General features: G+C 40.4%; 3 protein-coding genes across 9 annotated transcripts; 1 reads left to right on the top strand and 2 right to left on the bottom strand.

Annotated features, from left to right (window-relative positions):
- Positions 1 to 1,409: 1,409 nt before the first annotated feature.
- On the top strand, positions 1,410 to 2,675 carry LOC107388774 (pro-neuregulin-4, membrane-bound isoform). The gene is made up of 5 exons (XM_054733085.2): positions 1,410 to 1,481; positions 1,625 to 1,705; positions 1,786 to 1,879; positions 1,969 to 2,121; positions 2,220 to 2,675. The coding sequence occupies exons 2-5, from the start codon at positions 1,699 to 1,701 to the stop codon at positions 2,281 to 2,283; spliced, it is 318 nt and encodes a 105-aa protein (XP_054589060.1). The 5' UTR covers positions 1,410 to 1,481; positions 1,625 to 1,698; the 3' UTR covers positions 2,284 to 2,675.
- Positions 2,676 to 5,049: 2,374 nt separating this feature from the next.
- Positions 5,050 to 11,646, bottom strand: lactb (lactamase, beta). Of its 2 annotated transcripts, none has more exons than XM_015964471.3 (6): positions 11,140 to 11,646; positions 10,994 to 11,060; positions 8,913 to 9,103; positions 8,523 to 8,838; positions 8,271 to 8,436; positions 5,050 to 8,190 (listed from the first exon to the last, which is right to left on the bottom strand). In XM_015964471.3, the coding sequence occupies exons 1-6, from the start codon at positions 11,476 to 11,478 to the stop codon at positions 7,653 to 7,655; spliced, it is 1,617 nt and encodes a 538-aa protein (XP_015819957.1). In that variant the 5' UTR covers positions 11,479 to 11,646; the 3' UTR covers positions 5,050 to 7,652. The 2 variants fall into 2 exon arrangements, with proteins under 2 accessions (XP_015819957.1, XP_015819958.1); XM_015964472.3 differs by having other exon boundaries at positions 11,152 to 11,643.
- Positions 11,647 to 13,383: 1,737 nt separating this feature from the next.
- Positions 13,384 to 23,687, bottom strand: tpm1 (tropomyosin 1 (alpha)). Of its 6 annotated transcripts, none has more exons than XM_015964470.3 (10): positions 22,361 to 23,687; positions 22,021 to 22,146; positions 21,713 to 21,838; positions 18,945 to 19,078; positions 18,411 to 18,528; positions 18,258 to 18,328; positions 17,520 to 17,595; positions 17,271 to 17,333; positions 17,124 to 17,193; positions 13,384 to 14,174 (listed from the first exon to the last, which is right to left on the bottom strand). In XM_015964470.3, exons 1-10 carry the CDS (start codon positions 22,472 to 22,474, stop codon positions 14,092 to 14,094), a joined length of 981 nt encoding a protein of 326 aa, XP_015819956.1. In that variant the 5' UTR covers positions 22,475 to 23,687; the 3' UTR covers positions 13,384 to 14,091. The 6 variants fall into 6 exon arrangements, with proteins under 6 accessions (XP_015819956.1, XP_015819953.1, XP_015819950.1 ...); XM_015964465.3 differs by lacking the exons at positions 13,384 to 14,174; positions 21,713 to 21,838 and adding exons at positions 15,698 to 15,907; positions 16,721 to 16,799; XM_054733083.2 differs by lacking the exons at positions 13,384 to 14,174; positions 22,021 to 22,146 and adding exons at positions 15,698 to 15,907; positions 16,721 to 16,799.
- Between the last annotated feature and the right edge of the window lie 4,167 nt (positions 23,688 to 27,854).

The following is a 27,854-nucleotide window of genomic DNA, read 5'->3' as shown; positions in this document are numbered from 1 at the left end:
ATCCTAGAGGGAAATTGATTGCTGTAGTAGCTCAGGATAATAATAATAATCAAGTCATCAAAGAGTTATTGTATATTACAATGGCTGTTGGCAGGAAGGATCTCCAGTAGCGGTCAGTGTTGCAGCGAAACTTAAGAAGCCTCTGACTGAAGACACTGTTCTGTTGTTGGACAGTCTTGTGAAGAGAATGCTCAGGGTTGTCCATCATTTTCTTGATTCTCTGGAGAATCCTTCTTTGCATTATCTCCTCCAGTGGTTCCACAGTCGTCCCCAGAACAGAACCAGCCTTTTTTATTAGGCTGTTGAGCCTTTTCAGGTCCCTGTTTCTGATGCTGCTACCCCAACAGACAATGGCTGAAGAGATTACACTCTCAACAACAGACTTGTAGAAGATCTGCAGCATCTTGCTACAGACATTGAAGGACCTAAGCGTCCTCAAGAAGTGCAGTCTGCTGTGTCCCTTCTTGTAAACAGCTTCACTGTTCTTTCTCCACTTGCGTCGACACATAATGACGTTGCGTGTGTCCATCCCTACACAGACAGATAAGTATAAATTAGGCTTTAGAGTGATTTTGTGCGGTCCCCCTGTTCATACATTAGTGTGTCAACATTTTAGTCTTTTTTGTAACTACTGTGCCTCTCAGTGCTACAGAACAATATTTCTCTCAAATCCCTCCAGGGTGCAGAGTACACACCCAAACTTTCACAGTTTAATTTTAGTCCATCTCAAAACAGAAAGTAAAGGAATGTCTTAAACTTGTGACATCTTCTACATTTTTTCTCCAAAACCAGTTTGTGTCAGACTTACATTTAGTCTTTATTACAACCAGCATGCCAAAAATAACTGCAGCCTTATCATTAACAGCTGACCTCATCCCAATAGTTAATCACAGAGGAAGCTTTCAACTATTTAAAAGCTAAATTTAACACCAGTTGAAGGCGTGAAGATTAACAGAAGCTTGTTGATGAATCAGCTAACGGTTCTGAGCAAAGAAAAGTAATTATCACACTGAAAGGAAGTAATGTGATGTTTTGTCTGACAACCAAATGTTCTCACGATTCCATTCATGCCTTTTGAACGTGCCAATCATTCACGTCTCTTACCAAACCCAGAAAGGTTACGTTCACAAGCCAAACAGAGTCGTTCTCAACACGTCCCCTGTCTGACTTGAGTTTTTAAAGGGGAAAACAAACCCCATTAGCCCACGTGTGTAGTAAGAGTGATCAGAATCAAAGCATTTAAACCTCTCATGTGTGAAGAGTTTACGCACCAGGACACTGCAAAGCACCAATAAGAGACAGCTATCTGAGGGAGGCATCTTGGTATTTCACTTGACATTCTCAAAGCAGATGAACTGCCATCGCTACATTCTTTTCCACAAGACCCCGCCCAGAAGTCAAAACTCTTCAGACATCCGAACGTCACTCAGCTTTTCCTCACGACCTGTGTTAAACACCTAAAGAGGTGATTTCGTCAGCTGGTAAGAGCGAGTTTGTTTCTTTTTTTAATTCAAGCATCTGTCATAAAACTAAACTCTGGTTTATAAATCTTCTCAAGGTTCATCATAGCTAAATAGTTGTCATTAATGGAATTTAACATCTCTGACCCATTTTTTTTATTTAGAGGTGACTCATCACTTCCTGGGAGTTTTGTTTTACATGAAAGGCTGAGACAGCAAGAAGACGACCTTTTTAACGATGGCAGGTATACTATCAATCAAAAATTAATGGTTTAAATGGTAATCCCATTTCAGCTGACTTTATTTAAACGATTTACCTCTGTAGAACATGGAAAGCCTTGTGACGTGCAGGAGGCCACTTATTGCATGAATGGAGCTACATGTTATAAAATACCCTCCATGGATTCACTATCCTGCGTGTAAGTTTTATAAAAAAATCACTCATTTGTCCTCAGAGTTTACTGTTGTTGTCCCATTTCCTGCTTTAATCCCTACTTTCTCACCTTAGATGCACTGAAAGTTATAAAGGAAGCAGATGTGATCAGCTGTACCTCTTTAACCAGTCTCTGGATGAAACAAACACAGGGTTATTAGCAGCCGTCATCCTCCTTGCCATCCTCATCTCAGTGGTGCTGGTATTTCTTATCTACCGTGTGTACAGGTACATAAACCCACCAGATGTTTTACTCCTGGGTGTTTTAGAATTTGGGTTTGAATGAATAAAACATCATTTTTCTATTGTTGGTTTTATTTCTACAGGATTTTAAAATCCAGAGGCCAGAGCCAACAGAGCCAACAAGAGTACAGGAAAGCAGGAGTATAAACTTTATCAGAAATGCTAATCTGTTTTCCTTTTTTAAATTTGTTTTTACAAATTGTGTGTATATACTTTAGTATTCATATCAAATAAAATTGACGTTAATTTGTTTGAACAACTTGTCAAACTTAAAGGTTGAATAATGGAACACGAACGCTAAAGCGACATCTAGTGTGAGGAGGTTGTAGTTGCAACAATGCAACAAGGTCATTCACTGCCGAAATGTTAACTTTTTTATTGGGTCCATAGGCTTTACCTAAACTCACTCTGGTTTTAGATCTTTTATTGTTACTCCTCTTCTGAGAAGGATAATGACATCTTCTGGGCTCAGAAGCAGCTGGCTTGCAGAATTCACGATTTTCCACAGTCCCAGCTTCACTGTGCCGTTCGAACTGCTTGGCAACCCGCAATGGTGCCCTCTATTGGCCTGTAGATGTAAACATAAACCCAGTGTTGTGGCCGTCAAAATAAATATTAGATTCTTGCTTTTAAAGAAAATACTGTACCTTCACTCTGCACACCTCTAAATGCCCCGCGGATGTAATAATAAAAAAATAATGATAGGAAATTGTTCCGTATTCAACCTGTAATGAACAAAAACTACTATTTTGGCCCTAAATGTCAAAATATATTTATGATTTCTGTTTTTTATTTTATTTTATTTTTAGCTACAAAATGTCATAATATGCAACTAAAATAGAAAACAAACATACAGAAAGGATGGCGCTTGCTACTGCAGTTAAATCACATTTCAACATGTTTATCTAGAGCTGTAGGAAATGTAAGCATACGCTTTTATGGGGTCAGAAGAACTATAATGTAACATACAACTGTGAGTATTTGGTTTGATTAAATACTTTGTGTGAATGTTTAAACGCATTACTGTTTCTTGTTCAATTGATTGTGTGAACTTTGTTTTAAGCAACGTTCTGATGACAATAACGGTCAGCATTTCCTTCACAACCACAGTTCTAAAAACTTTATTTTGGAATTTCAAATTTTTGCAGGAGCTGGAAAAATAGGAGTAGATGCAAAAATAGAAAAAACAAAACTAAACACCAAAGTGCAACTAGCGTCCCTGTTTCCCTTCTATATAAAAATAGTAAAACACGAAAAAGATTAAACAACACAATGGAGCCATCAAACACACTTAAACCAGTGTAAACGGGAGAACGAGAGAGGGAAGCATAGAAAGGTGGGATAAAGTTAGCTTTTTATTTCGACACTTTCAATGATGACCTCAATCATGCATAAACAGTCCAGCTGAAAGTGGCAGTTTTATTTTTTTCATCAGTTCACATAAAGGCAGACTCACAGATTTGGATAGGACAAAGGAGGAAATCATCCAGCAAAAAATTTAAGGGTCATCTGTGGGCTAGCCCTATGTTTGTTCACAGTGTGTTCATTTCTCTCAAATATCTAAAATAATAAAGAAATTACTGCCTAACCCTAACCCAAAGCTCAGCCACCCAAATCTGAGTCAATAGGAATGGAAAATTAAACCCTGGGCATAAAATTTCTTATAAATGCAAATTTATTTTTCTCTATTACAACTGTGTTCGATGTCATACAAAATAATATCATGTACGTTCATTCGGTGCGATCCATCAAATTCCATTGTTTGGTTCCTTTCAAAACACAGAGTATTGATGTGTTTTTAACTTTTTACCTGACAAGTTTTGGCTAACACTGCAGCCATCGTCAGAGCACCGCCGATGCATCAGCGGATGAATACAGCGTTAGCCGAAACTTGTCAGCTAAAAAGGGTAAAAACTCATCAACACTCTGTGTTTAGAAAAGAACCAAACAATGGTAATACCATGCTGGTTTAACATGTTGGACGTACAACAAAGTTCTGACTGCTGATGAATCCTCTGATGAGATTTTGTGTGTTTTTCAGCTAAAAGGCATAAAAGCAAACAATATGAAACAACAACATGTAGTTGGGACAAAAAGGTCTTCGACTACAAGGCAAGGATGGAGGTAGTTACTGCAGCTAAATTACATTTCTAAATGTTTGTTTCAATATATTTAAAGTGTATATCTAAAGGAAATTCACTTTAATTGTGACAGAACTATTGGCTATATAGCAGTGATGAAATTTATTATAGTTCTGTCACAATTAAAGTTAGATATACACTTTATAGCAGCAATGAATATATATGAAGCTATATTTACTGCATAATTGTTATAAAAACTCAACCAAACTATTATAAGTGGATATATGTGAAAAGCTGATGCATTTTTCTTTGTGTCCTGAATTATTCAAACCCTGAAAACCCTGTTTTCAAATTAAAGATCACGTCTTGGTTGCTGTTTTGTGGGTCTGAAGCTGAAAGGTTTGAGAACCGTAGATCCAGATGGCACCCTTTTGAACATCTGGTTTAGCTGAATATTTTAATGCATGAATCTTTGATATTTGATTGTGACATTCTTACTTTTTAAAAACATAAATCCTGTCTGACAGCTTCTGCTGACTCTAACCGTCAGCATTTCATTTACAACCACAGTTCCTGCCTCATTCTTACTCCCACATTCATTTTGAACCTGACACCATCCACCAGTCTTTGCTGAAATTGTCTGGACTTGTCACCGTGACCTCTCTTTTCCTAACTGTCACTGTAGTTTCAACCTCGAAACTAGAATTAAAGTGTGCAGGTTCAACCAATTTAATGGTGCCATAAAATCACACTTGAACCAGTATAATAAAGGGAAATAGAGAGCAAACCTGGACAATAACAATGATTTCCACTCATTCATGCATAAACAGTATGATATAAATAGGAAATTAGTTTTTTTTTATTAGTTCACATAAGGACAGCGCCATAGGCTGTTGTGGTTTTTGGAAGATTGAAAAATCAGATCAACATGACAGGAATGAGGAAACGTCTTCCAATCAGCTGAAACTAGGCTGTTTCCAACTTTATTCATGGTGTGTGAGTTTCACTCAAATGACTACAATTAAAAAAAATTCTGATTATTGTATAAACAGTCGAAACAAAAAAGCAAGACTTCATAAAAAAGCTTTAAACTATTATCACAATTCAACTGACACCACCTAAATACTTTCATGGCAACAGGAGCAGAAACCAAAGATTTTACAGTAAAAAGTGACAGTTGAAAATATGCATCTTCTGATTTGTATAAACTGCACATCACAAGTGAGTTTTTGTCAATTTATGTAAAATTATGACATAAACTATATATATATATATATATATATATATATATATATATATATATATATATATACAGGTCAAAAGTTTGGACAACCCTTCTCAATGGTAGAGTCTCACTGGAGGCATCAAAACTATGAATGAACACTTGTGGAGTTATGCACGTAATCAATTATGTTCTAAAATGTTGCTATGCATTTTCACCCCTGTTCCTGCATTTCCAGCTTAGCAGAAGCAGAAAATGCAAAACAAACAACCCCCCCCCCCCCCCCCCCCCAAAAAAAAAAAAAACATGCTGCTTTGTAAAAAGCTTTCATCCCAGGTAACATTTCAAGTCAACTAACTGCTTCCCCCTGGTGGAAGAAAGTCTTTCAGGTCAAGAAACAAAAACTGTAAATTCTGCACATCCATATTTTTTCTGATTTGTAAAGCTGCACAAGCCAACTTAGTCATTTAAAAGGTTGTAAAATCAAGCATAAGACTTTCTTTCATTGTTGCTTCTACAGGTGAAGAAACAATTAGCCACTTACAGGAAAATGAAAGTAAGTTGGAGAAAAGGTTTGGATGAAACATTGGAGCGCTGCAGAATGGAACAATGGTTAGTGCTGTAGCCTCACATCATGAAGGTTCTGAGTTTGATTACCAACCATGGGGTCTTTCTGCATGGAGTTTGCATGTTCTCCCTGTGCATGTGTGGGTTCTCTCTAGGCACTCCAGCATCATCCCAGTTCACAAATATGACTTTAAAACTGTGTGTGTGCCTAGTTGTTAGGCCTGTCCTGGTGCCCTGTGATGGACTGGCAAACTGTCCAGGGCGTACCCCTCCTGTTCACCTACAGACTGCTGGAGATAGGTACCAGCCCCCTGCAACCCTGCATGGACAAGCAGGGGTAGAAAATGGATGGATGAAAAACTGGAGATGAAAGGTGTGACAGCTCCATTAGCATTCACGTCATGTCCCATAATTATCATTTACAATGCTTGTTTGCATGGACATCTGCCTCATAAAAAACAGGTTTGGGTGTGGCGAGAGGCTGATTTCTGTTCACACTATTTATAGACCTGGTTCCTGGGGATGCAATTATAAAACATTAACTTTGCATAACTGTGTATAAAAGGGCTGCACAGTGGCAGAAGTTACCATCTCCCTGTGAATATGGGGTTTGTACTGCAGCTGCCTCCTGAAACCCAAACACACGAATGAAGTTATTCTAAACAGACCCAAGGGGAGTGTGTTGGTGTTCTACTAAACAGGAACTCCCTTTAACAACGGGATTAAGTGTGAATAAAACATATGTAAATATAAAATGTTTTTGTTCCTTCAAAACAACTCGCAGGAAATTAAATAAAGCATTCAAGTTTTTTCACACATCAGTCTCCTTCAAAGAAATTGTCAGACTTTAAGGCTAAAAGCACAGCATGTTGAACAACTCCGTTAGAAAATGGCAGCATACGTCTGAACATTTAGTGACTTTGCTACAAGCAGACCATATCAAAAATAAAATAATAAATAAAGCAGCATCCTCCACAAATCTAACAATGCACAATTTGTAAAAGCGTGGAGCAGTTTGAGCTTTAAAATGTAGAGGGACTTACACGTTTGGAAACTAAAATAATGGTCAAGCCAAATAATTTACTGAACAGTATCTGATAGTCGTGTAAGAAATGGTAAGAATTAAAAATCCTGCCTTTATGACATCGGTCTTGTCAGAAAAGATTTCAGCTGAGAAATGGGTGTCAAGAAACTATTGTTAGAAAAGGACAAAAGGCTGAGGAATTCCAAATTACACAAGGTGTTAGCTGAAAGTCAACACACTTCATTTTTCAGTGTGACAACAATCCCAAACATGCCATCAATGCAGTAAATACATACCTGGGCAGAAAAGGCTAAAGTATCAGCCAAAGTTCAGGCTCCCTAGCACCGGACCCCTAATATTACAGAAGCAGCGGCGAACAACGAAAGTAGCTCACAATCCAAAGTGAAAACCTTTTCTTGATCCTAATTTAAGACTGAAAAACATTTTAAAATACAAATCTGGAAAAAAAACCCTCTTCCTACAGGAGTTTGGATTTTCCTCAAGAAAAGAACTAAAAGTCATTTTAAAGTCCTATGAAATTAATAATTGCACACATTTACAACTCGCGACAGAGTTATGGTCCAAGACTAGGTGACAACACAGATTTTAAAAACTAGATAAATTAGCTGCAAACCTTCACACTTCTAGCTTTGTCGAACTCATGTGCAATCTTCAGCGCGGTGGGGTTCAGCCCTACAGACTGCATGTTGGTGATGATGGAGACCACCACCCCTTGTGGGAGGACAGGGGTCACCCCCCGTCGTTGGTCTAGCTCCTCGCTGGGTAACACTAGAAGAACGCTGCTGGCCCCCACAGCTCCCCCCGTGTGTGACACGTAGTGTCTGCGCTTCCTGCATTGGCCAAATCTTTGCAGTTTCTCCACCACCAACCAGCCTTGGGCATAAAGTCCATCCTTGTCCCAGCTGGCCTCAGTCTTGTCGACAGGCGCCCATAGATCTAAAGCCGTTTTGGGTTTAAGGAAACCCGGGAGTAAGCCCTCGGTGTCCTCGAGGAAGGCCACCTGGTAGCTATAAAGCAGAGCGTTCCCAAAGAGCAGCAGGTCTCCAGCTGTGGAGAGGAAGCCTCCTCCGGCCCATTTGTAGGAGTTGTCCACGTACGGGGAGTTTACAACACGGCCTCTCTTATTAAGGCAATAAAACCTGTGAAGGAGAATCAGTGAGTAAAATGAACTTTCTATTAGATCCGACAGTGTTAAACTTCACAGAAATGAAAACGTCACCTGCAGCGGTGGTAAATTATCGGACCGTTCTCATCGGGAACAGTGTTGAGCATTCCCAGCTCACGGAACAGGTTCATCATTAGATCCAGGAAATGCTGACCAGCAGCCCGCTCCAAGACGGCGCTCAGCAGAGTGAAGGCATGAGTAGAGTACAGGAAAGTGGTGCCTATATGTAGCAAAGCATAAACCCACCTCATCAATACGCAAACCTTCAAGTGTTTTATTTTGTGTTTTAATGCAACAAGTCTGTACCAGGTTTGAAAATGAGAGGGTCATCCTTAAAAAGATCCAAGGACTGAATGACGTTTTCAAAGTTGTCCTTCAAGTAGTATTCCTCGTGCTCAAACTCCCTTTTCCTTCTAGCTTGACTGGAGTCTTTACTTTTAGATTCCTGATCCGTTGAAACTTCGTTCATCTTTTCAGACGAACTCGCGTTCTCTCCGTCTTTACCCGGTGGCTTTAGAAGTCGCTTTGCTTTCTCCGTTTCCTCCTTGACTTTCTTTGCATCCTTCTCGTAGTGCCGTATGCCACTCAGATGTGACAGAATCATACGAGAAGTTATTGTGACCTGAAAAAGAGAAACAAATATTAAATCTGACACAGCAGCAGAATTCTAATTCACAATTTTATTCGCTGGCTTACATCTTGTCCATCAAACTGCTTCTGGGGAAACTCTGGGACATATTTCTGGACGGGGACGTCAAGATCGAGTTTTCCTGCCTCACACAGTCGAGCAGCAGCGGCGGAGGTGAGCGCCTTACTCACGCTGGCAATTCGCATCACTGTTTCCGGAGCACATGGGATGCGGTTCTCCAAATCAGCATAACCCATCCCTGAATTTATTATACAAAAAGTATAAATTAATACATCATTAATGACCTTAAACTGTGACTTTTATGCAGAACCACACCCGCTTGATACCCAGTGTAAACTGATTTATTATTAGGTCTGCATCCAAATAGGACTGAGTATTGTGCAAATGAAAAATGTATTTTTCTAGTTTATGTGAAGCCACAGCTGGATGCCTCATCAGGGGATGGAGAGGCGGGATACCTAGAGTAGTTTTGGCTCGTTAAATAAAAATAGACCGCTACAGTTTATAAGCTTGACTCTCCCATGTTCCAGTTAGAATTGACAAAGCTCCTCGGATGGGAAGCGAAACAGCTTCCCATCCAAAGAAGTCCAGTTGCCTTCATTTGAACCCTTTGGAAAGCCACAGCTAATTTGGTTAGCATTCAAAAACATTATTGAATATATTTTCCTGTTTGTAAAACTGTTTTCCACTTCCTGAATTCCTTTTTCTGAAATCCACCCCCAAAATTATTATTTCAATGCTAATGAGAAGTTTATGCTTCGGTGATAAATAGAACATGAGAGTTTGAAATAAAGTGGTTGTTAAAACATTAAACTTGTATTAATTGCAATTACAAACAGAAATAAATGCTGTTTTTCTTAAAAGAAATTCAGCAACAATATCTAATTAAGTGGTCTAGTTTTCTTTCCCTTCCCACTCTGATCACTTTAGAGTCGGACTCATCTCGAAGGGGGATGAGACGGACTACAGAGATGAGGTCAACAGACTGACGGAGTGGTGTTCAGTAAATAACCTCCAACTGAACACCACGAAAACTAAAGAAATTATCTTCGACTTCAGGAAGGGCAGAGCAGACCCGGCCCCACTGTACATTCATGGGAACTGTGTGGAGAGGGTGCACTCCATGAGGTTTCTGGGCGTGCAGATCTCTGAGGATCTCTCCTGGACAGCAAATACCACGGCAGTGGTAAAAAAAAGGCCCAGCAGCGTCTCCACTTTCTGAGAGTGCTCAGGAGGAACAACCTGGAGGAGAGGCTACTGGTTACTTTCTACAGAGCCACCATAGAAAGCATCATAACGTACTGCATAACAGCAGGTATGCAGGGTGCTCAGCTGCAGACAGGAAAGTACTGCAGAGGGTCATCAACACAGCCCAGAAGATCACTGGCTGCTCTCTGTCCAGCCTGGAGGTCATTGCAAAATCTCGGTACCTCAGCAGAGCGAGCAATATCATCAAGGACCAATCTCACCCCAGCAATCACGTCTTTCAACTATTACCATCAGGTCAACGGTACAGGTCACATAAAACCAGGTCAAACAGATTCAGGGATAGCTTCTTTCCCAGGGCGATCTCTATAGTAAATAAGCATAAAAACAATTAAAACTGCTTAGCGACTGTCAAGGTCACTGTCAACTATTACGCTGCTATTCTAATGCCATTTTTTACATGATATGGTAGCTGCTATTCTGTATATAGTGTGCTATTCGGCATATATTGTACTTACTATTGTTTTGTTTTAGGGGACCTTTATATTTAGAAGTATTATTGTGCACCAAGGGAGTGGCACTCCAATTTCGTTGTATCCTGTACAATGACAATAAAGGCTATTATTATTATTATTATAATATTTAGGGTAGAACTACATGTGCAAGCATTTATACTAAGAGACTTGTCTATTTCTCACAAACATAGAACCAACACAGACCAGCATTTTTAAATGTTTAAATTAAATCTGATCATTTGGTCTACAAACAATAACATGTTTAGCTCCTGCACAAGTTAAACAATAAAACGCCATAATTTGTGTACCAGCTTGTACCCCCAAGGCTTTGTTCATCTAGTCGTTGCATTAATGCTTATTCTGGAGTGTGGTTTAATTTTTGGTCTGTATTTGTGCACCTCACCAACCTTCACACCAAACCCGAACACCATCCACAGAAACTCCGACTACCAGACCAGGAGCTCCAAACTCAGTCTGATGAAACATGGAAAGTTGATTAAAGGTGGTATTTAGAGTTATTAATCCACCAGGCATTCTTACAGGGCTACCTCACCTCGCCACCTACCTTTATCCGCTCCAGCAGATCTCTGCTCCTTTTGATTGCATCTTTGTACGGATTTTCTGCTTTACTGACGTTATCATCACATGAACTTTCGAAAGAGTCATGGCTGTATTTTAGCCCCACAGCTAAAACTAAGCCTACACCAACACCACACACCCAAATGCGCGTTTTCGCCTGGTTTTTACCAAAGGCGAACTCCACGAAACAACGTCTTTGTGCCAGCAATAAAACGCTGTCAGTCTTCCGCGGCTTGGCACGCGGAGACAAAAACGGAAGTCCGCGCAAAAAGCACCTGCTACATAATCGATGCGCTAGAAGCAAGCGTGACATAATGGAAAAAGTCGGCTTTGGTGGCTTTAGTAAGCGGTTTCAGGAGTTGCTATGGTTGCTGCTGTCACAAACTTGATCACTTCTTGTATGGGACCTCGAACAAGACCAAAATAATCGAATGCAGAATGTCAGATTTGTTCATGTTCTTCTTCTGCAGCCACTTCAAAGTGCATTACCGCCACCTACTGGAGTTGAGTGTAGACCGACCGGTCTTAAACACAACCAAAATACTAAATTCCTAAATAAATAAGTGAAACAAAATAAATTTAAATAAATAAACCATACCAGTCCTGTGACTTTAAGGAATATCAGAAGAAGAAGAAGAAGAAGAAGAAGAAGAAGAAGAAGAAGAAGAAGAAGAAGAAGAAGAAGAAGAAGAATTAAAGTGCCAATCAAGATAAAAATCACAAGGCACTGTTGTGTCATTGATGGTTTATCCCTTGAGGTCCATGTGGCAGGGGTGAGGTGGTGCTACCTCCTCACCCCTGCCACATGGACCTCAAGGGATAAACCATCAATCCTGCTCAATGTTCAGCTTTCCTCGCAGATTCACCCATTCGGACAGTGGGAGTGTTAACCCGCCTTGCCTGGTGGTCGGTGGTGGTTGGAAGAACCGGTGGCACCAGTGTTCAGCAGGCCTTGCCTCTGTGCCCCAGGGAATCTGTGGCTACATCATAGCTCATCCTCACCAGTGTGTTCATGTGAATGTGACGGATTGTGCTGTGAAGCGCCTCGGGGGTTGTAGAACCCCAAGAAGGTGCTGTACTAATACAGGCCATTTGCCAGTCAAAAACAAACAAACAAAAAACTATTTAAGAACAATGTCGTAATAAAAAAAACTGGGGGGAAAAGGAAACATTTGGACAAAAACTATGAAGGAAGACACACTTGGTAGAAACAGCAGCATGAAGATAAGGTAGTGAGGAAGAATAAAGAGAAGGTCACACCAAAGCCTGAACAGGTGCATTTTCAGCTGTTTTTCAAAGGAGACCACTGAGTCCACTGATCTCAGGCTCAGGGGGAGAGAGTTCCAGAGTCTGGGAACCACAGCAGCAAATTATCTGTCACCTTTGGCCTTTAGCCTGGTGCGCTGCACAACCAGTAGGCTTTGATCACTGGACCAAATCTGCTGGGGGTGTAGGGACTGAGAAGATCACCAAGGTATGATGGTGCTTGTCCATGTAAAGCCCTAAAAACCAGAACCAGGATGAACCCTGAAGTTAACTGGCAGCCAGTGAAGCTGGAGGAGAAGCAGAGTAATGTTAGTGTACTTTGTTGATTTGGTCTGAAGCTGAGCACAGGCCTTCTGACCCACCAGTGAAAAGAGAGTTACAGCATTCTAAGCGTGAGGAGACTTGAGTTCAAGACTGAGATCCAGAAGTAGGAAAATCACAGAGACAAGGCAGAAATGGTGTGTTTAAGTTGTTAAGTGGTGAAAAAAAGTTCATAAAGCAACTTAAAATACAAATTTTATGCAGCAGAAATAAGATTAATCCTTACAAATTGATGATGGTTCCACACGTGAATTCCACCAATTCTTTTGCATCAGAACCCAAACATGTTGCTCATTCTACACATATTACATATTAATACATTCAAATCATTTGAAGCTGTTTCATTACTTTAATAAAAATTTTAATGTTTTTTGATTAAAAGTTTTAAAAGAAGTAGCCTACATTCACTAAGATCCATGTGTTCTCCAGTAGTCCCGAATGAGCTGCAGTGAACAACTCCATTTTGCTCCCAGCTAAAGATCAAGCTGAAGGTCAGCAAGCAGAACAAGAACTAAATTATTACACACCTCAGGCTCCAAACTGCAACAGTCTTCCATTTATCAGACAGATAAAGACAAAAGTCTTTTGGAATAGCAAACGTATATGGCTGAACATGAACCACCAAACAAAGTTAGAAAACTTTCAAAATGTACTTTTATTTTAACTCATAAATTGTACAATTTAGATATACTGAACACTTGAAATGTTTACTTTAAAACAACGCACAACCAGTTTGAAATGCTGTAAGAGAAGATGTGATTTTAAAATTCCATTTACTGCAATGCAAAACAGATTTAACAAAACAGTAGCACCAGTATACGTACAAACAGGCACGGTGACCTGTGCATACTTACACTTGTGAGGGTTTAATAAAACAAACAAAAAAAGAAACCATTTGCATCATGCATGGTAACAAGTTTTGCAAAGTGCAAAACATTTCCACTTTATCCTCTGGTATGTACACAATCAATGGATCTTACTAAATCAGCTTTATTGCAGATGTAAAAAAAACATCTAACGATTCAGGTGATGTGCCAAAAATACATTTGTAATAAAAGACATAAAAACTGTCCCTGCAAAAAGATAAGTCTCTTAATTTATGCTGCATCAAAGGGAATGGTTAAGCTTCTCTTCTTCTTAGCTTGGCTCTCTGAGTTCCACTGAAGGGACTGTGCAATTACATCATCATCTGGCTGTTTTATTTATTTATTTTCACAACCATTGGCAAGGTGTATGAAGAAGAGTTTACAGTAAGCAAGGTGCAAATACAAAAAGCCAAAAAAAAAAAAAAACCACAGTGTGTGTTGGTGTGAGTGTGTGTGTGCAGAGGGCTGTGCTTTCACAAGTTATTCAGTTCCATTAGAGTCTGGTCCAGCATCTGGTGCATATCAAGGTTTTCTTCTTTAGCATGTGACAGTTTCTCTGTTAGAACATCAAACAAAGACAAGTTTAACTCACACCTGCAGACATGGGAGAGTCAGTAGGTTAGTTCATATTAGAAGTGGCCACAATGCTCAGGTCAGTTAATTTTTAACTAGAAAAACACAACAAGGATCAACACATTGGTAGAATGGCAGGTCACCATGCTGATCTGCAACAAAAGCTGCACATTTATAGAGTTTATACAGAGCCCTGCAGGGTTAGATGTTAAAATATTAATTTGAAGTTGTAAGAATGTGTTCCCTTAGATTAGTGAACTGGTGCACTCAGAGTTGTTATCCTTAGCCTCACCTTTAAAAAAGTGTGTGCATGAATTTGGACTTTGCAAGTTGGACAAATATCTATAAACTCACATTTCCACTCCCAGTATCTCCAAAGCAAACCTCTCTCTGATCACGGTGAGCTAAGCAGTACCCCACATGATCCCTTCTATCATGAGTTTTCATATTTTCTGCACCGCCAAGAGGAACATCTAAAACATTTGATGAATTCATTCCAACTAATCAGGTTGTCACTAAATGTTTATGGAGCACCGCTTGTTTAAAAAAAGATCTTTTGGTTAATTTGGGCAAACATTTAAGCAATTCTAATTAAATAAATTTAAAGCATTTTATAGGGAATTAGCTTGAAATTTTAGACAAAATTAGGACTTATTAGCTGTGAGATTATTGAACAAAAAAAAATGCAGAAATTATTTCAACTATAAAAACAACAACAGAGACATTTGATCATCAAAACTCAAATAAATTCTCTATAATTTCTCTTGGTAGTCTTATCAAAGTTGTATAGCATTTATGCGATGCGACCTTTATAACTTGTATTCTGTTGTGCTGCTCCTCGGGAACAAATAAAGTTTTCTGAATCTGAATGTGAAAAATGAAAACGTCTCTGCGCTGTGCCCAAATACTCTACCATCTAACTAAATAACAGTTATTATATTTAACAAATTAAAAAATCCAACAGTCTCAGGTCAGTCCTGCTTCTTTATTCAGGGCAAAGACTTTAATAAAACAGACTCAGATGCTGTCATTGTGCATTTATTCAAATATAAGAACAACGATGTGTGTTACAAAGCCCGTTTAATCTCCATCCAACTCTGCCAGCACTAAATGAGACTCCACACATTTTACATGCTGTTCTGCATTCCACTGAATTTCTCTCTCTTTTTCTGACATTTATTTTGCAGCTATTCTCACCAACGCTCTCTCTCAAACCTCTTGACCTCTTTCAAAAGACCCAATGTGGAGAAGTGCTTGCATCCCCCAGTCTCAAATAAATACTTGGCTCAGTTTTCAGTCAGACACCTGACGTTGCTGCAAGTTTTGATTCTTAGCAGCGCTGCAGAGATATTTCTAATACCCCGGCTTCAAAAGAACGACAAATGATGGAAAACTACGTAACGACTGAAATCCAGACATCCACACCGTGTCAGGATGAAGCTAATGGATTGGCAAGATGAAGGAGGAAAACATGACTTTACAAAGAGTAAAGAGATACAGATAAAATAGAAGGAAGAACTTTTATTCTTATTTTTACACAACGCAGTAAGACTCTAGGATTCTGTACAAGTGAGTGGATGCAGCCGACATGGAAACATGAGGAGAGAAGAAAAGCAAAGACAGGGAGGAAAGGGAAGATGGGGAGAAGGCTGGGGAGAGCAGACGGGTTCTGCTCGGGCGGTGGGAGGCGTCTCTGACGAGGTGTAAACAATTTATCTGTGTGGAAGAGAAGAAGCACAGTGAACCGGGGGGGGGTCGGCGTGGGACCTAGACGACAACACCCGCCACAACATAACAGAATCAGTCGTCACACCAGCGCACTTCAGTGGTGAAAAAGCATTGTGCAGAACCAACACACGCAAAACCAAACTAGGCATCTGGGCTCGTCCTTCGGGGGACCGTAGTGACAGACAGGTGTCCGTAACGCCTCCACAGAATCAGAAATGTGGAAGGGTGATGTTTCATTTAGCAAAACTGGGAGCTGAGCCACAGTGATGCTGAATTATGAGACAACGCACATTCAGCCGGCGTACCAACAGAATAAAGAGGGTTCTCATGACAGAACAGGAGGCCTTTCTTCTGAACAGAAGTAGACCAAATTAGTAGGGGAGTAGATCAGCCACTGAAATATCTGATTGATACAGTTTCAATCAACTTTGTGGAAAAGTAGCAGAAAGAATTTACAAGTCTTTAAAAATGCATGAGATCACAACAATAAAACACAACCCATGCATGCTTCTTCTTCATGCATCAGGTCCTGTTTACAGTGTCCAGAAACATGACTGGGTTTAGTATCCAGATTACAACACAAAACGATCTCATGCAGAATTAAATTGCACAAAAAAGAGCCACATTTTCCATTTTAAGACAGGAAAGTGTGCCGTCATGAGAATATAAAACAGATGGATGCAACATCTCTAACGGGTACAGAAATAGACAGCTGATGGGTGGTGACGGGGGAGCTGGGGGTGGGGGCGGTTCAGGAGTGTAAGGGGGGAGGACAGGCAGGTGCAGAGAGTTGAGAATTACATGGAAGTCATGTCGTTGAGGGCGTGGTCCAGCTCCTCGCTGATGGCCTTGTACTTCAGTTTCTGGGAATACAACTCATCTAATGGCGGTGCCGGAAGTAAAGGAGGTGGGGGGAGAGGGGGTGTGGTGGAAGGAGAGCAAAGTAGGAAGACGTGGCAACGAGGTGGAAGGAGGAACATCCAAACCATTGCAGGGACAGAGAGAAGAAAACAGAAAAGTTGAAAACAAGTGAAGTGAGAGAGGGAACATTTAGACACCGGGTGCTTCTTACACCCGGAACAGCTTCACCCCTAAATCCACCTTAGCAACGACTTCCTGTAAACATCCACAACACTCCTCCCTACTGGACTTACCGAAACGCCAGCCCTAAAACCACAAAGTGTCAAAAAGGAAACAGTCTTACCTTCCAAGTCATCAATGGTCTTCTCAAGCTTGGCTACTGATCTCTCAGCGAACTCAGCACGAGTCTCAGCCTGTGTCACAGAGACAGATCTGGTCCAACACTAGAACTCTGACACAACCTCCAAATCTACACCCAGAACCAGCGTACCTCCTTCAGCTTGTCGGTGAGGACCTTGATCTCCTCCTCATACTTGTCTTCCTTCTGTGAGTACTGTGGGGCAAAAACAAAAAAAAGGTTAGAATTACGAGCCAAATAATCCAGAATCACGGTAGATGAGCAGCTTTTAAAGACGTAAACGAATCAAAGACTTCTGACTCTCTGGGCTCCTCCGTTCCCGGTCACATCGATTGTAATGGTTTCATAACAGCATGCATGGGCCCGGGGCGTCAGGCTTACCTTCTCGGCCTGGGCCTCCAGTGACTTCAGGTTGTTGGTCACAGTTTTCAACTCTTCCTCAAGCTCAGAGCATTTGCTGGTGTTTTAAACGAGGAGGTAAAAATGCCAAGGATGCAAAGTGGGGAGGAAACCGAAGCAGGAGGATACAAAACAGGACAGATGGGACGAATCAGAGGGAAAAACAAGGAAAAATAAATATGAACTATGGGGATTAAACAAGTAGGAGATTAAAAACACACACAACTGTGTCCCAACAGAGTAGGAATGTGAGTTTTCAAAAAAAAAAAAAAATCTGAATATCATGCTTTTCTTGTGAGTGGTTCTTGTTCATTCCCCAGCCATGTTATGAATTAAACACTCAAATCTACTCAGAGCAAAAGTCGGAAAAGAAACAATCACAAACAAATGTAAAAGCAGACAGCAGGACTGAGATCTAGATGAGTTTTGAGTTATTGTACCTGTGTGACTGAGGAATATAGTGATTTCATCATTTGCTCCAAAACCTTTAGCTCCTCCTCCATTTTTCGTGCATGCCTGTTAGTGGGTGTGGCAGCCAGACCCATTCATTCAAACCACAGTGAGCATGCAAATAATCAGCACAGACAATATGAACACAGTGCAAACAAACGTGAGACCTACAGTTTGTGTATGAGCAATTTAACTGTTTTTTTAAAATATTCCGACGTCCATGCAGGTGTTAGAGCAGACTGTCGTGAGCGTTACGGTGAAACATCTCACCCTTCTGAGAGCTCGGCACGCTCCTCTGTACGTTCCAGGTCACCCTCAATGATAACCAGTTTACGAGCCACCTGAAGGTTTGCAGCACAACAGCAAACGTCAAAGAAATCCTCACATGGCAAAAATAATAATAATAAATAAAACGAAACTGGCCTCCTCATATTTGCGGTCAGCCTCCTCAGCGATGTGTTTGGCCTCTTTCAGCTGGATCTCCTGGATCTCCATCTTCTCCTCATCCTTCATGGCTCTGTTCTCAATGACCTTCATGCCTCTGGGAAATGGAAACAACAGGGCTGCGGTGAAATTTTGGGAAATGCAATAAACTTTGCATTCTTTCCAAGAAACATTCAACTGGATGGTGGTGAATGAGCTAGCAAAGCTAGTAAAATGTGGCCCATTGTTTGAACCCGAAAAAGGTTTCTGTTGATAATACAGCCCCGCATATTTCTGCACAGGAACATGTAATCTTCTTGTATTTAACAATACAGTTTATTATTTTATTGCAAAATGCAAAACACTTGTGGGGCTCTATAGAAACCACATGTAGAAGAGATGGTGGGAATGACTTTTGAGTTAGCAGACCCTAAGTTCAAGATTACTGATCAACCTCTTTTAAAATTCAAAATGACACAAAGTTCTCATTGCCAGAGTTTCTGGGTGTGTCTAGCCCAAAAATAAGAACCACACCTCTCGCTCTCATCAGCAGCCTTCTCAGCCTCCTCCAGCTTGGTCAGAGCTGTGGCCAGACGCTCCTGAGCACGATCCAACTCCTCCTCAACCAGCTGGATACGTCTGTTAAGGGAAGCCACATCACCCTCAGCCTAAGGGGCAAAAAAGAGAAAAAACAATTTCACAAATCTACGCTTACGACACACTAATCACTCTACTACAAACCTACATCAACCCAAAGAAAAGCAGGTGGTGGATTTATTCATTTATCAATTAGAACGAGGCTCCTCAGCCTCATTTAATCCTGGTGGGAGCGTATTAGCATGATCCTAAGTGTTTCTGTGTGCCACCTGTGGGGGAAAAGCCTCCCAGCAGGTTTGTGTGAATGTGCTCCACACTGAATAGTATATTAATGATTTCCAGGACTTTGTCTAATTAGTGCCCCCCTCTGAGAGAGCATTAACCAGACTCAGGTTAAAGGGCCAGGCACACATGCAGATCTGTGTTTTTGTTGCTGCAACTTCTGCTTTCTGCGGTTTACTCAGCTAGTATAAAAGCAGTTCTTGAAACGCACAAACCTTTAAAAACAACCATTTCCCCTGCAGCTCTTGTTAAAGAGGTCAGGGCAGGAACAAGGTGCAGCAGCTCGTGTCAAAAGGAAACATCTCCCTTTATATAAGCACAACTACAAACTCCTGACAGCCGCGGGTCCTATTGCGCGCAAAAACGATAAACTGCCGCTGTGTTTCACTCTCTTGAACCTGCTATCCATATATGGGCAAGTAGACAAGCACAAGATGACGCTGCAGGCTGCTGCAACAAACGTTGCCACAGTTTAGCTCTTTACTTCCTGGTGTTTCAGTAAAACGAAGAAAAACGTTTTTTTTTTTTTTGCTTTTGGAATACATTTGCAATAAAGTCACATTTTACTGATGCAGATGCATCTAAAGAGATGCAAACGCAATTATATATAGACCATTTAGATCAAAATCTCTAAAATGATGTAAATATGGTCATTCCAAATTATTCAAAAGAAGTAAAGTTGTTTAAATCTTCTGAAACTATTTAATCTGCTCTCACGCAGGAAACAATTTATGAGAATAAAATGATTTGCAGGTGCGTGTGAGATAAACGCGCTTACATGCTCCCTGGCTTTCCTCTGAACAAGCAGGTCCTTCTGTAATCTCTCGGCTCTCTCTTCAGCAACGTCTGCCTGCCCTTGTAAGGTTTTGATCCTTCGTTTTACCGCGTCCAGCGATGTAACTCCAGCCATAATTTACTATTATTCTATAGAAAGGAGGAACTAAACTATGAGCGGCTGCCAATTTCAGTGAAGAAGAAAAAAACGCTGTGAAAAGGCGCGATGACGTCCGTGATGTTGCTGCAAGTCAGATTTGACGGAGCGTGATCTCTCTGATGCGCACGGCTTTTTTTTGGTCCAGGAAGTACCGCTGACTTCACCGCACGCACAATTAAAACGTGTTTTTTGTGATGGAGAATTCACCAGAATTTGCACTAAAATGGAATAAAATGAGGCAAAAATCAAACTTGGGCAAAAGTAAATGTGTTTATATTATAATCATAAAGTCTGATTAGAAATGATGAAGTCTGTGGAAACAAAAGGAGCGATGGCGCCCTCTGCTGGTCAAACATGAGCGGTACTCTTGGGGTTACGAGAATATTCCTTGTTTTCTGGTCTTCATTAAATCCGGTAGGAGCAGATTATTTGCTTTGAACGTGAACGTTTTTAGCACTCTGTAGAATAACATAAACTAGGCAAAAACCTAAATATTTATTAGATTTTTATAGTCAATTTTTGGGGTAAATGTTAGGTTGAATAATCTTGAATAAAAATTATTTCCAAAATAATGTCACCACCAATAGAAACAAGTTGAAAGCCCCGACACTATGACAGTCTTTGGCCTGGCTTCCTTTACGGAATCCTATTAAAGGATTATTACAAGTTGTTTTACCTTTAGAGCTTCGCTACAACCCGATTTACCCCTGCCGTCTCTGTCTGCTCACACTTGACCGTCAGTCTGGTTCTGGCATTGGATTAAAGGCACTTTAGTCGTGAAGTCATGCATTTGTCAGGAGCTTGTATTGTTTTTGTCAGCTCTAAAAAGGCCAAATCACCGATATTTGTCTTTTAATTGAGGTTAAAAACTTAAGAGTAACAAAAGTACGTTTATTTTAATAAAAAAAATCTGGGGATGTTTTTAAAATTAGAATTGTGCCTGGGAGGTTTTGAGTGGAAAGTATGTTTTTCCTGTGCGGTGCGCAAAAGAGCGCAGCTGTGAGCTCTATCTTGACCATATAAAGCAGTGGGCTATATTTATCTAAGCGCGGACTCTGGGAGCGCTTGGGAAGTCTGCACGTTAGGCTGCAGGCTGAAAATGATCCTGCGAAGGCATATTTAGCTTCCAGGCATTCCACAAGAAGGTTATTAGTGGAAACAAGCCATGTGGGGAACCTAGATTAAAGGTTTGAGAGCCTTTTCCATTCATAATCAGGTAATTATTTCTTTCTTTGGACTGAATTCAAATGTGACTGTGTGCCAAACATCCAACGACAGCTCAACAGTTATGGGTAACAACATAAATGTATATATTTTGAGTTGATTTATGTGATGCCAAACGCACGCACATCAGCAAAAACTTGCATTTTTGGGAGAAAACAGATAAAATGTGTTGAACTGTCGTTGTTTTTTTTCACAAATGAAAGAATGAAGATGTGAAACAGCGTGGTGAAAGGATGGTGCCACTGTAACTCCCTTTCTTACTTACATCGGTGGCTTTCTTCTCAGCAAGCTCAAGTTTCTCCTGGGCGTCTTTAAGAGCCTCAGAGTACTTGTCCAGCTCATCCTCTGTTCCCTTCAGCTTCTTCTGCAGAGCCACCAAATCGTCTTCAAGCTGGGTATTGTTATTGGTTTTTTTTTCAGGTGATGAGCAGTTTCAGAGAGGTGATCAGCGGAGAGATGGAGTTGCGTGTGCGCACACGGGCGCGTAAAGACGCACAAGGGACAGGACAGAAGACAGGACAGGACAGGACAGAGAGAGGGGAAAAGTTAGGAGAGCTCAGCAGGGTCAGATACCTTGGTGGCGGTCTCCTCAGCAGCCAACAGTTTTTCCTCAGCAGTCTGGAACTCCTCAAAAAGTCTATCTCTTTCGTCTTCTGTAACGCGTATTTTCTTTTCCAATTCTCTTATTTCGTCCTCTAACTACACATGCATGCAAAGAAATTATAACAAATATTAAAGAATGCATTCTAAACACATGTTCTGATAATGACATTTCTACAATTTAAACTTTTTTTTTACTATCCTTAACTGGGATTATCCACGAAAATGATAAATCCGCATTCACGTGGGTGGCAATCCGTCTAAAACTAAACGACCACTCCTTCAAAGAGAGACAATGAAAAAGTCATCCGACCTGTTTGCTTTTGTCCTCTGCTGCTTTCTTGTCTGACTCGGCCTGCTCAGCTCTGTCCAAGGCATTCTCCTTGTCGAGCTTGAGCATCTGCATCTTCTTCTTGATGGCATCCATGGCTGCTTGTTGCTGTTTGGCAGCACCAACTAAACGTCCAAAAGGAGAGTGAGGAGAGGAGAGTCTGTGCCTGACTGAAGGCTGCGCTGGACTGAGGGCTCTGCCTGGAACTGTCCTGTCAAATATGTACTTTCAAGAAGGGGGGACACAGGATTCCTTTGGACATCCAATACTTTTTGGGAGGAGGCACGTGTTAAAGGAAGTGCTCTGTGATTTGTGGCTCCTGAACATTTGACTTTTGAAACGCCTTTATATGGGGAGTGACAAGTGGGCGTGGTTCCTGTGGAGAACCCAAAGGTGATGTAGCCTCATAGCGCAGATTTCACCAGATTAACACAATCTTCAGATGTGTTTTAAGCAAAGATGCACCTGATTTATTCACTTTCATTTGTTGCAACATTTATTTTTGTTTAAGAGTCTGTTTTTATGTTATTAAAAAAACATTTCCCTTAAAAGGAAAGAACCAGAAAGTTGTCCTGTACCAACCTTTTATCATTTTGCATCCACCTGTGTGATTATATTTCCTTTGTCTGAAGACAACTCCATGTCATTGTGTTCTCAGCCCTTTGGGGGCTTTAAAACAGCCAGCTGTTTACCTGATAATGCCTCAGGCATCCCATCCTCAACCCAACTGAGGACATCTGATCTGTCAGGATGCTGTGGAGGCTCAGCATCCTGACAGCGTGGGCTTCAACCTCAATTAGAGCCTCCGAGTCTTTAATCTGCTCAATATTTATGAAATGTTAACAACTTCACAAACAACCCAGAGAGAGTTCTCATGTCTGCATTCACTAAATATGAAAGGATCACAAATAGTGTGTTATTCAAATAAGTTGTCTTGATTCAGAGTTTGCTTTAAAACAAGAATTGTTTGACTCATTTAACATTTTAAAGGAGCTCTGAAGAAAGACCGAAGACACCCTAAGTGTCTTCCAGTCTGCACGAAGATCCTGGAGGATATTTTTAGAGTTGCCTTCTCCTTCGTGCACCTGCCTTGGTCTGTAATTGAGAACTCTGACTCCGTGCCAAGTGTTCGGGGTCTAACGACATTAGATATGCCTCTTAAAATAATCTGTGTCTTGCTCAGGCTCAGATCAGTTCTATGGATTATTGTTGAAGACTTGATTTGAGGATAAAATCTTTAGACTTCACTCAGGAGGAATCACCCTGTTACTCCTGCTAATTCAGATATATGTTTTTTTTTTGGGGGGGGGGGGGGGGTTGATTGACAGCAACGAAAACATTTCTATAATTTATCACCAATCTGTGTGATCAATGTCTACAAATGTATTTGACAATGAAGAAAATCTGTCCTGAATGGGGTTCATGTTTTACACACTTCTCTCTTTCTCAGAATTCAGTTAAACAAATTATGTGACACTTGAATTAAAATTGGTTTAAGTACCACAGATTTGCATTTTATGATCTTGAAGAATTTGTGAAGATTGACTTTAAAAAAGTTTTTTATATAATCTAAAAAATGTCCTTTTGGACTTATTTACCTTTATATACTTTTAATCATTGGAGCAAAAACTCTGGTTTGTCTTCATTTGCAATTTAACATGTTTGATGACCATGTTTTATTTGAACATTTAAAGAACTCACTGAATTAAATTTGGCACTTTAGGACTGAAAATAAGCCCTATTATGTTTCCCCTCAGCACATCAGCACAGTTACAAACATTCCTGGCTCCGTTTGACTGAAATCCAAAGAATACTGAAAAGTTGCTGCGTTCCAACTCCCACTTAACTGGAAAATTACACATGCTTTCACACTGAGTGAGAGAGAGCAAAAGGAAATAGGCCATACAGTTTGGACTTCTTTCATGTGACTTTATCATGCGTGTTATGAGAAAAGCACAAACTCACTCAATATTTAAAGCTTGGAGCATCTAGGGAAGCCACCGCACACCCAGAAGGAGTTTCATTTTCTTTGCTCTTGATGTGAAAAATAAAAAGATATAAACATGTAATTTTGTTGGGGAAAAAATGTGCTTCTTAAGCTCAAATAAATGTGCTCTGGATAATGACATTGGACGGTTTTTGATGAAACTTCCAGAAACTTCTTTCACTGGAAGAACATCTAACACTGATTGACTGTTGGAATCCATCCAGTTCAAGATGAGAAGACAGCTATGCAACATGAGCAAATATTAAAAATGATTTTAATTCTGTACATTTTCCAGATCTTGAGCCAGAATTTGGAGAGGTAGTAGCAAAAAGTTATCCCCATGATTTCTTCCAGCTGCTAAATGATGCTGGAATCGGCTCTTTTTGTCTAATTTAATCACTGAATGTACAACTGGTTAACCTTCAGAATCCAATTCAAAATTTCTGGAACAGACAACTTGACCTTAAAGGTGTGGTTGACTGACAAAAACATTTTTTACAGATTATTTCTGATTATAATAGGTCACTCTGAGTTTTTCAGGTAGGCTGAACATGAAACAGCCTCATACGTCTCTTTGCTGCATTAGCTTCTGATAGAAAATAGATGGTGAAATGCTAGGATTTGAAAATCCTCACACTGTGATGTCACACCGTGAATTTGCATTCAAGGCCTCACCCATTTTGACTGCCCAAAGGAAGGCTTAAAAGTATTTTTTTTGCAGCGAGGACAAAAAGCAGAGTGTGTTGGTGATAGTGATTTTGCAACATGGCTGAATGTGTTCTGTTAGCCAATCAGAAACGAGGTGTGTGCACATCATTAATAATAATGAGCAATCCTGCTGTTTTCAGCCCACCTCTGCACCAGTCATGACTCATTAGGGGTTGCATGACTTTATTTCTTTTGAAGTCGACAGTCAAATAATGAAAATCGAGTCGAGTTCGACTACTCGTTGATGATGCCATACACCTGAAGCTGCGGGGGGGTGGGGGGGGGGGGGTGGGGGGGGTTGGTAGGTTCGCTGGAGTTCTTGACAATTAAAATTGCGCCCACATTTTCTAAGTTAACACATCTCTTTTAACAACGGTAGTTTCTGCATCCTACTTCAGCCCCCCCCCCCCCCCCCCCCCCCCCCTGCGCAGCAGCCGCAAACTCACTGATGCGCCTGCAGCCTTTCCTGCTGCTCTAAACATTAAACGGATTATTTCATTTTCTGTTCCTCACTTCTGATTACCTTCAATGGTGTTTGTTTGTTGCAACCAGGTACAAAAACAAACTTGTTTTTATTTGACTATTTTTCTGTCCTGTCTGTTTATTATCTTCCTGCATCTCCTCTCAATCCTAAAGAAAAACTGCTACCTGGGTTCATATATATTCACCTTATGAATTGCAGTTCTAAAAGATCTACCGACCACAAAAACAGTGGGGTGCCGCTGCTCGCCGGCCGACTACATCAGGACCGTTATTGCTGCGGAGTTTGTGCCGGAGCGGAATAGTGGAATTTTGGAGGTGCGTCACCAGAGGTGGTGCGCCTCGCTCCGCAGCAGCGAAATGCATCAGGCACAAATAACAGACAGAAAACATTAAAGGAAATGAGCTGACATGAACGATCATGTGTTTAATTTGTTTTTGAGGTGGCGACACCTGATTTGGCAGTGCTCAGGACGCAGATGTCTGGAGCAGCGCGTCAACGATCAGAGCTCTGCATGCGCAAACTGGTTAAGATTAGGATGGGGGTGAGGGGAAGGTAAAATTTCAAGAGGGAAAAGGTCACAGTTTGGTTAAATGCCTGTTTTACCGCCGGTGTCAGTACCGACACTCTGGCACAGCGCGTCGCCTCCGCCTCCCAATGCGCAGGGGCTCATTACCTGCTGTCTTTTCCGAGGACTGCATCTTGTCAGTCATTATCACGTGACAGCGACTAGTCGATGACAGGCATAAAAAGTCACTACAGAGCCGTGAAGTCGACTAGTCGACTAGTTCATACAACCCCTATGACTCATAAGGCATTGATTTACACTAGAGATCACTGCAACTGAATAAACCACATCTTTAAGAAAACACACACACACACACACACACACACACACACACACACACACACACACACACACACACACACACACACACACACACACACACACAAATCTTTGGTTGAAAATGAATCTAAGAGCCAAATTTTTTACTACTCCTTTGAATCAATTGTATGTGTCTATTTGGAGTTTGCTTTTATGGGCTTGTGCTGGCACTTTCTTCTGCAAATGAAGTTCCTAACAGACAAATAAAGTAGAGATGCTCAATATTGGCTTTTTTTAATTGATATCTGGAATAAAGATACACCAATAATGTAGACTCTTATCATTTCCAATAGCAATATATGCTGTTTCCCTCTCTCATAAAAAAAGAAAAGATTAAACAAGTTTAAATGAATAACATCACAAATGTATCATGCATGCTTATATTTTTTTACATTTTGTGTGTAAAATGACATATACTACAATTTAAGTAACAGGAAAAGTGCCATGTTTCTTTAGTCTCCAACAGCAGCTAGATCACACTTTCCTTAAGTGTGATGCTTAAATGTGTGTATTAGTTATTTTTAATTATTCTGTCTATTGGAGATAAAACATTTATGAAGATATTTTGATAACAAAAGCAAGCCTTAGGTGAAGATTCTTGTTTTTGTTTTAATTGTTGGTCAACACACAGAGGAAATTTCTAAGTTGTGCCAAACAAACTAAAGTATCTCAAAAACTTTACCTCGGATCTGTCATTCTGTAACATTTTGAGAAAGAGGAGAAGTAGCCAAAGAGTTTGATGTATAATATGTGTTTTGCAAAGTTGGGTGATTAAAAGACTGACAGCCTGTACTGATATTTTCCTATATTCCTTTTTAATGCCGTTATCGGCTGATTATAATTGTAGACTGATACGATCAAACTTCCATAACAAAAGGGAATTGATTGATCCACAAAGGCTGAAGGAGTAAAATCCTGATCACACTAAATAAAGACATTTGTCCCAATCATTTAGCAAACTGCTGCAAAGAGATCTTCTTTTGAACTTCTGTGTGTTTTTTAATAAGTAAGAAACAACTGACACATCAAAGTTATGACCAGGTTCCAGATGAGTCGACAACTGCGTGAGATCGGTGCATCACACACACTCTAATCACTATTACTACTTTTAAAACTGTGCAATGCTTTAATGGCAGAGCCATGCGTATAAACAAGGTTGTTAAAAAGTACACAGTATAAAATAAAATCACTTACACAAGGCAGCGACTCTGAAGCTATAAAATATTTATGGTTAGGTCACATATTTGTGAAAGGTCACAAGGCAGGTAGAGAATAAGTCAAATTAATCTTGAAAATCATAACTCTGCATGTACGAGGGAACAGACGGATGCTTTAAAACTCGTTTAAAGTTTTATTATGAGGGATTTTATCACTTTCCCCTGCCAGGACAACAGTGATGACTTATTTTATGCTT

This window comes from Nothobranchius furzeri, chromosome 4, assembly GCF_043380555.1.
Source record: "Nothobranchius furzeri strain GRZ-AD chromosome 4, NfurGRZ-RIMD1, whole genome shotgun sequence".
Taxonomy (NCBI): domain Eukaryota; kingdom Metazoa; phylum Chordata; class Actinopteri; order Cyprinodontiformes; family Nothobranchiidae; genus Nothobranchius; species Nothobranchius furzeri.
Note: the sequence above shows the minus strand (reverse complement) of the source record. Positions and strands in the feature narration are given on the sequence as shown.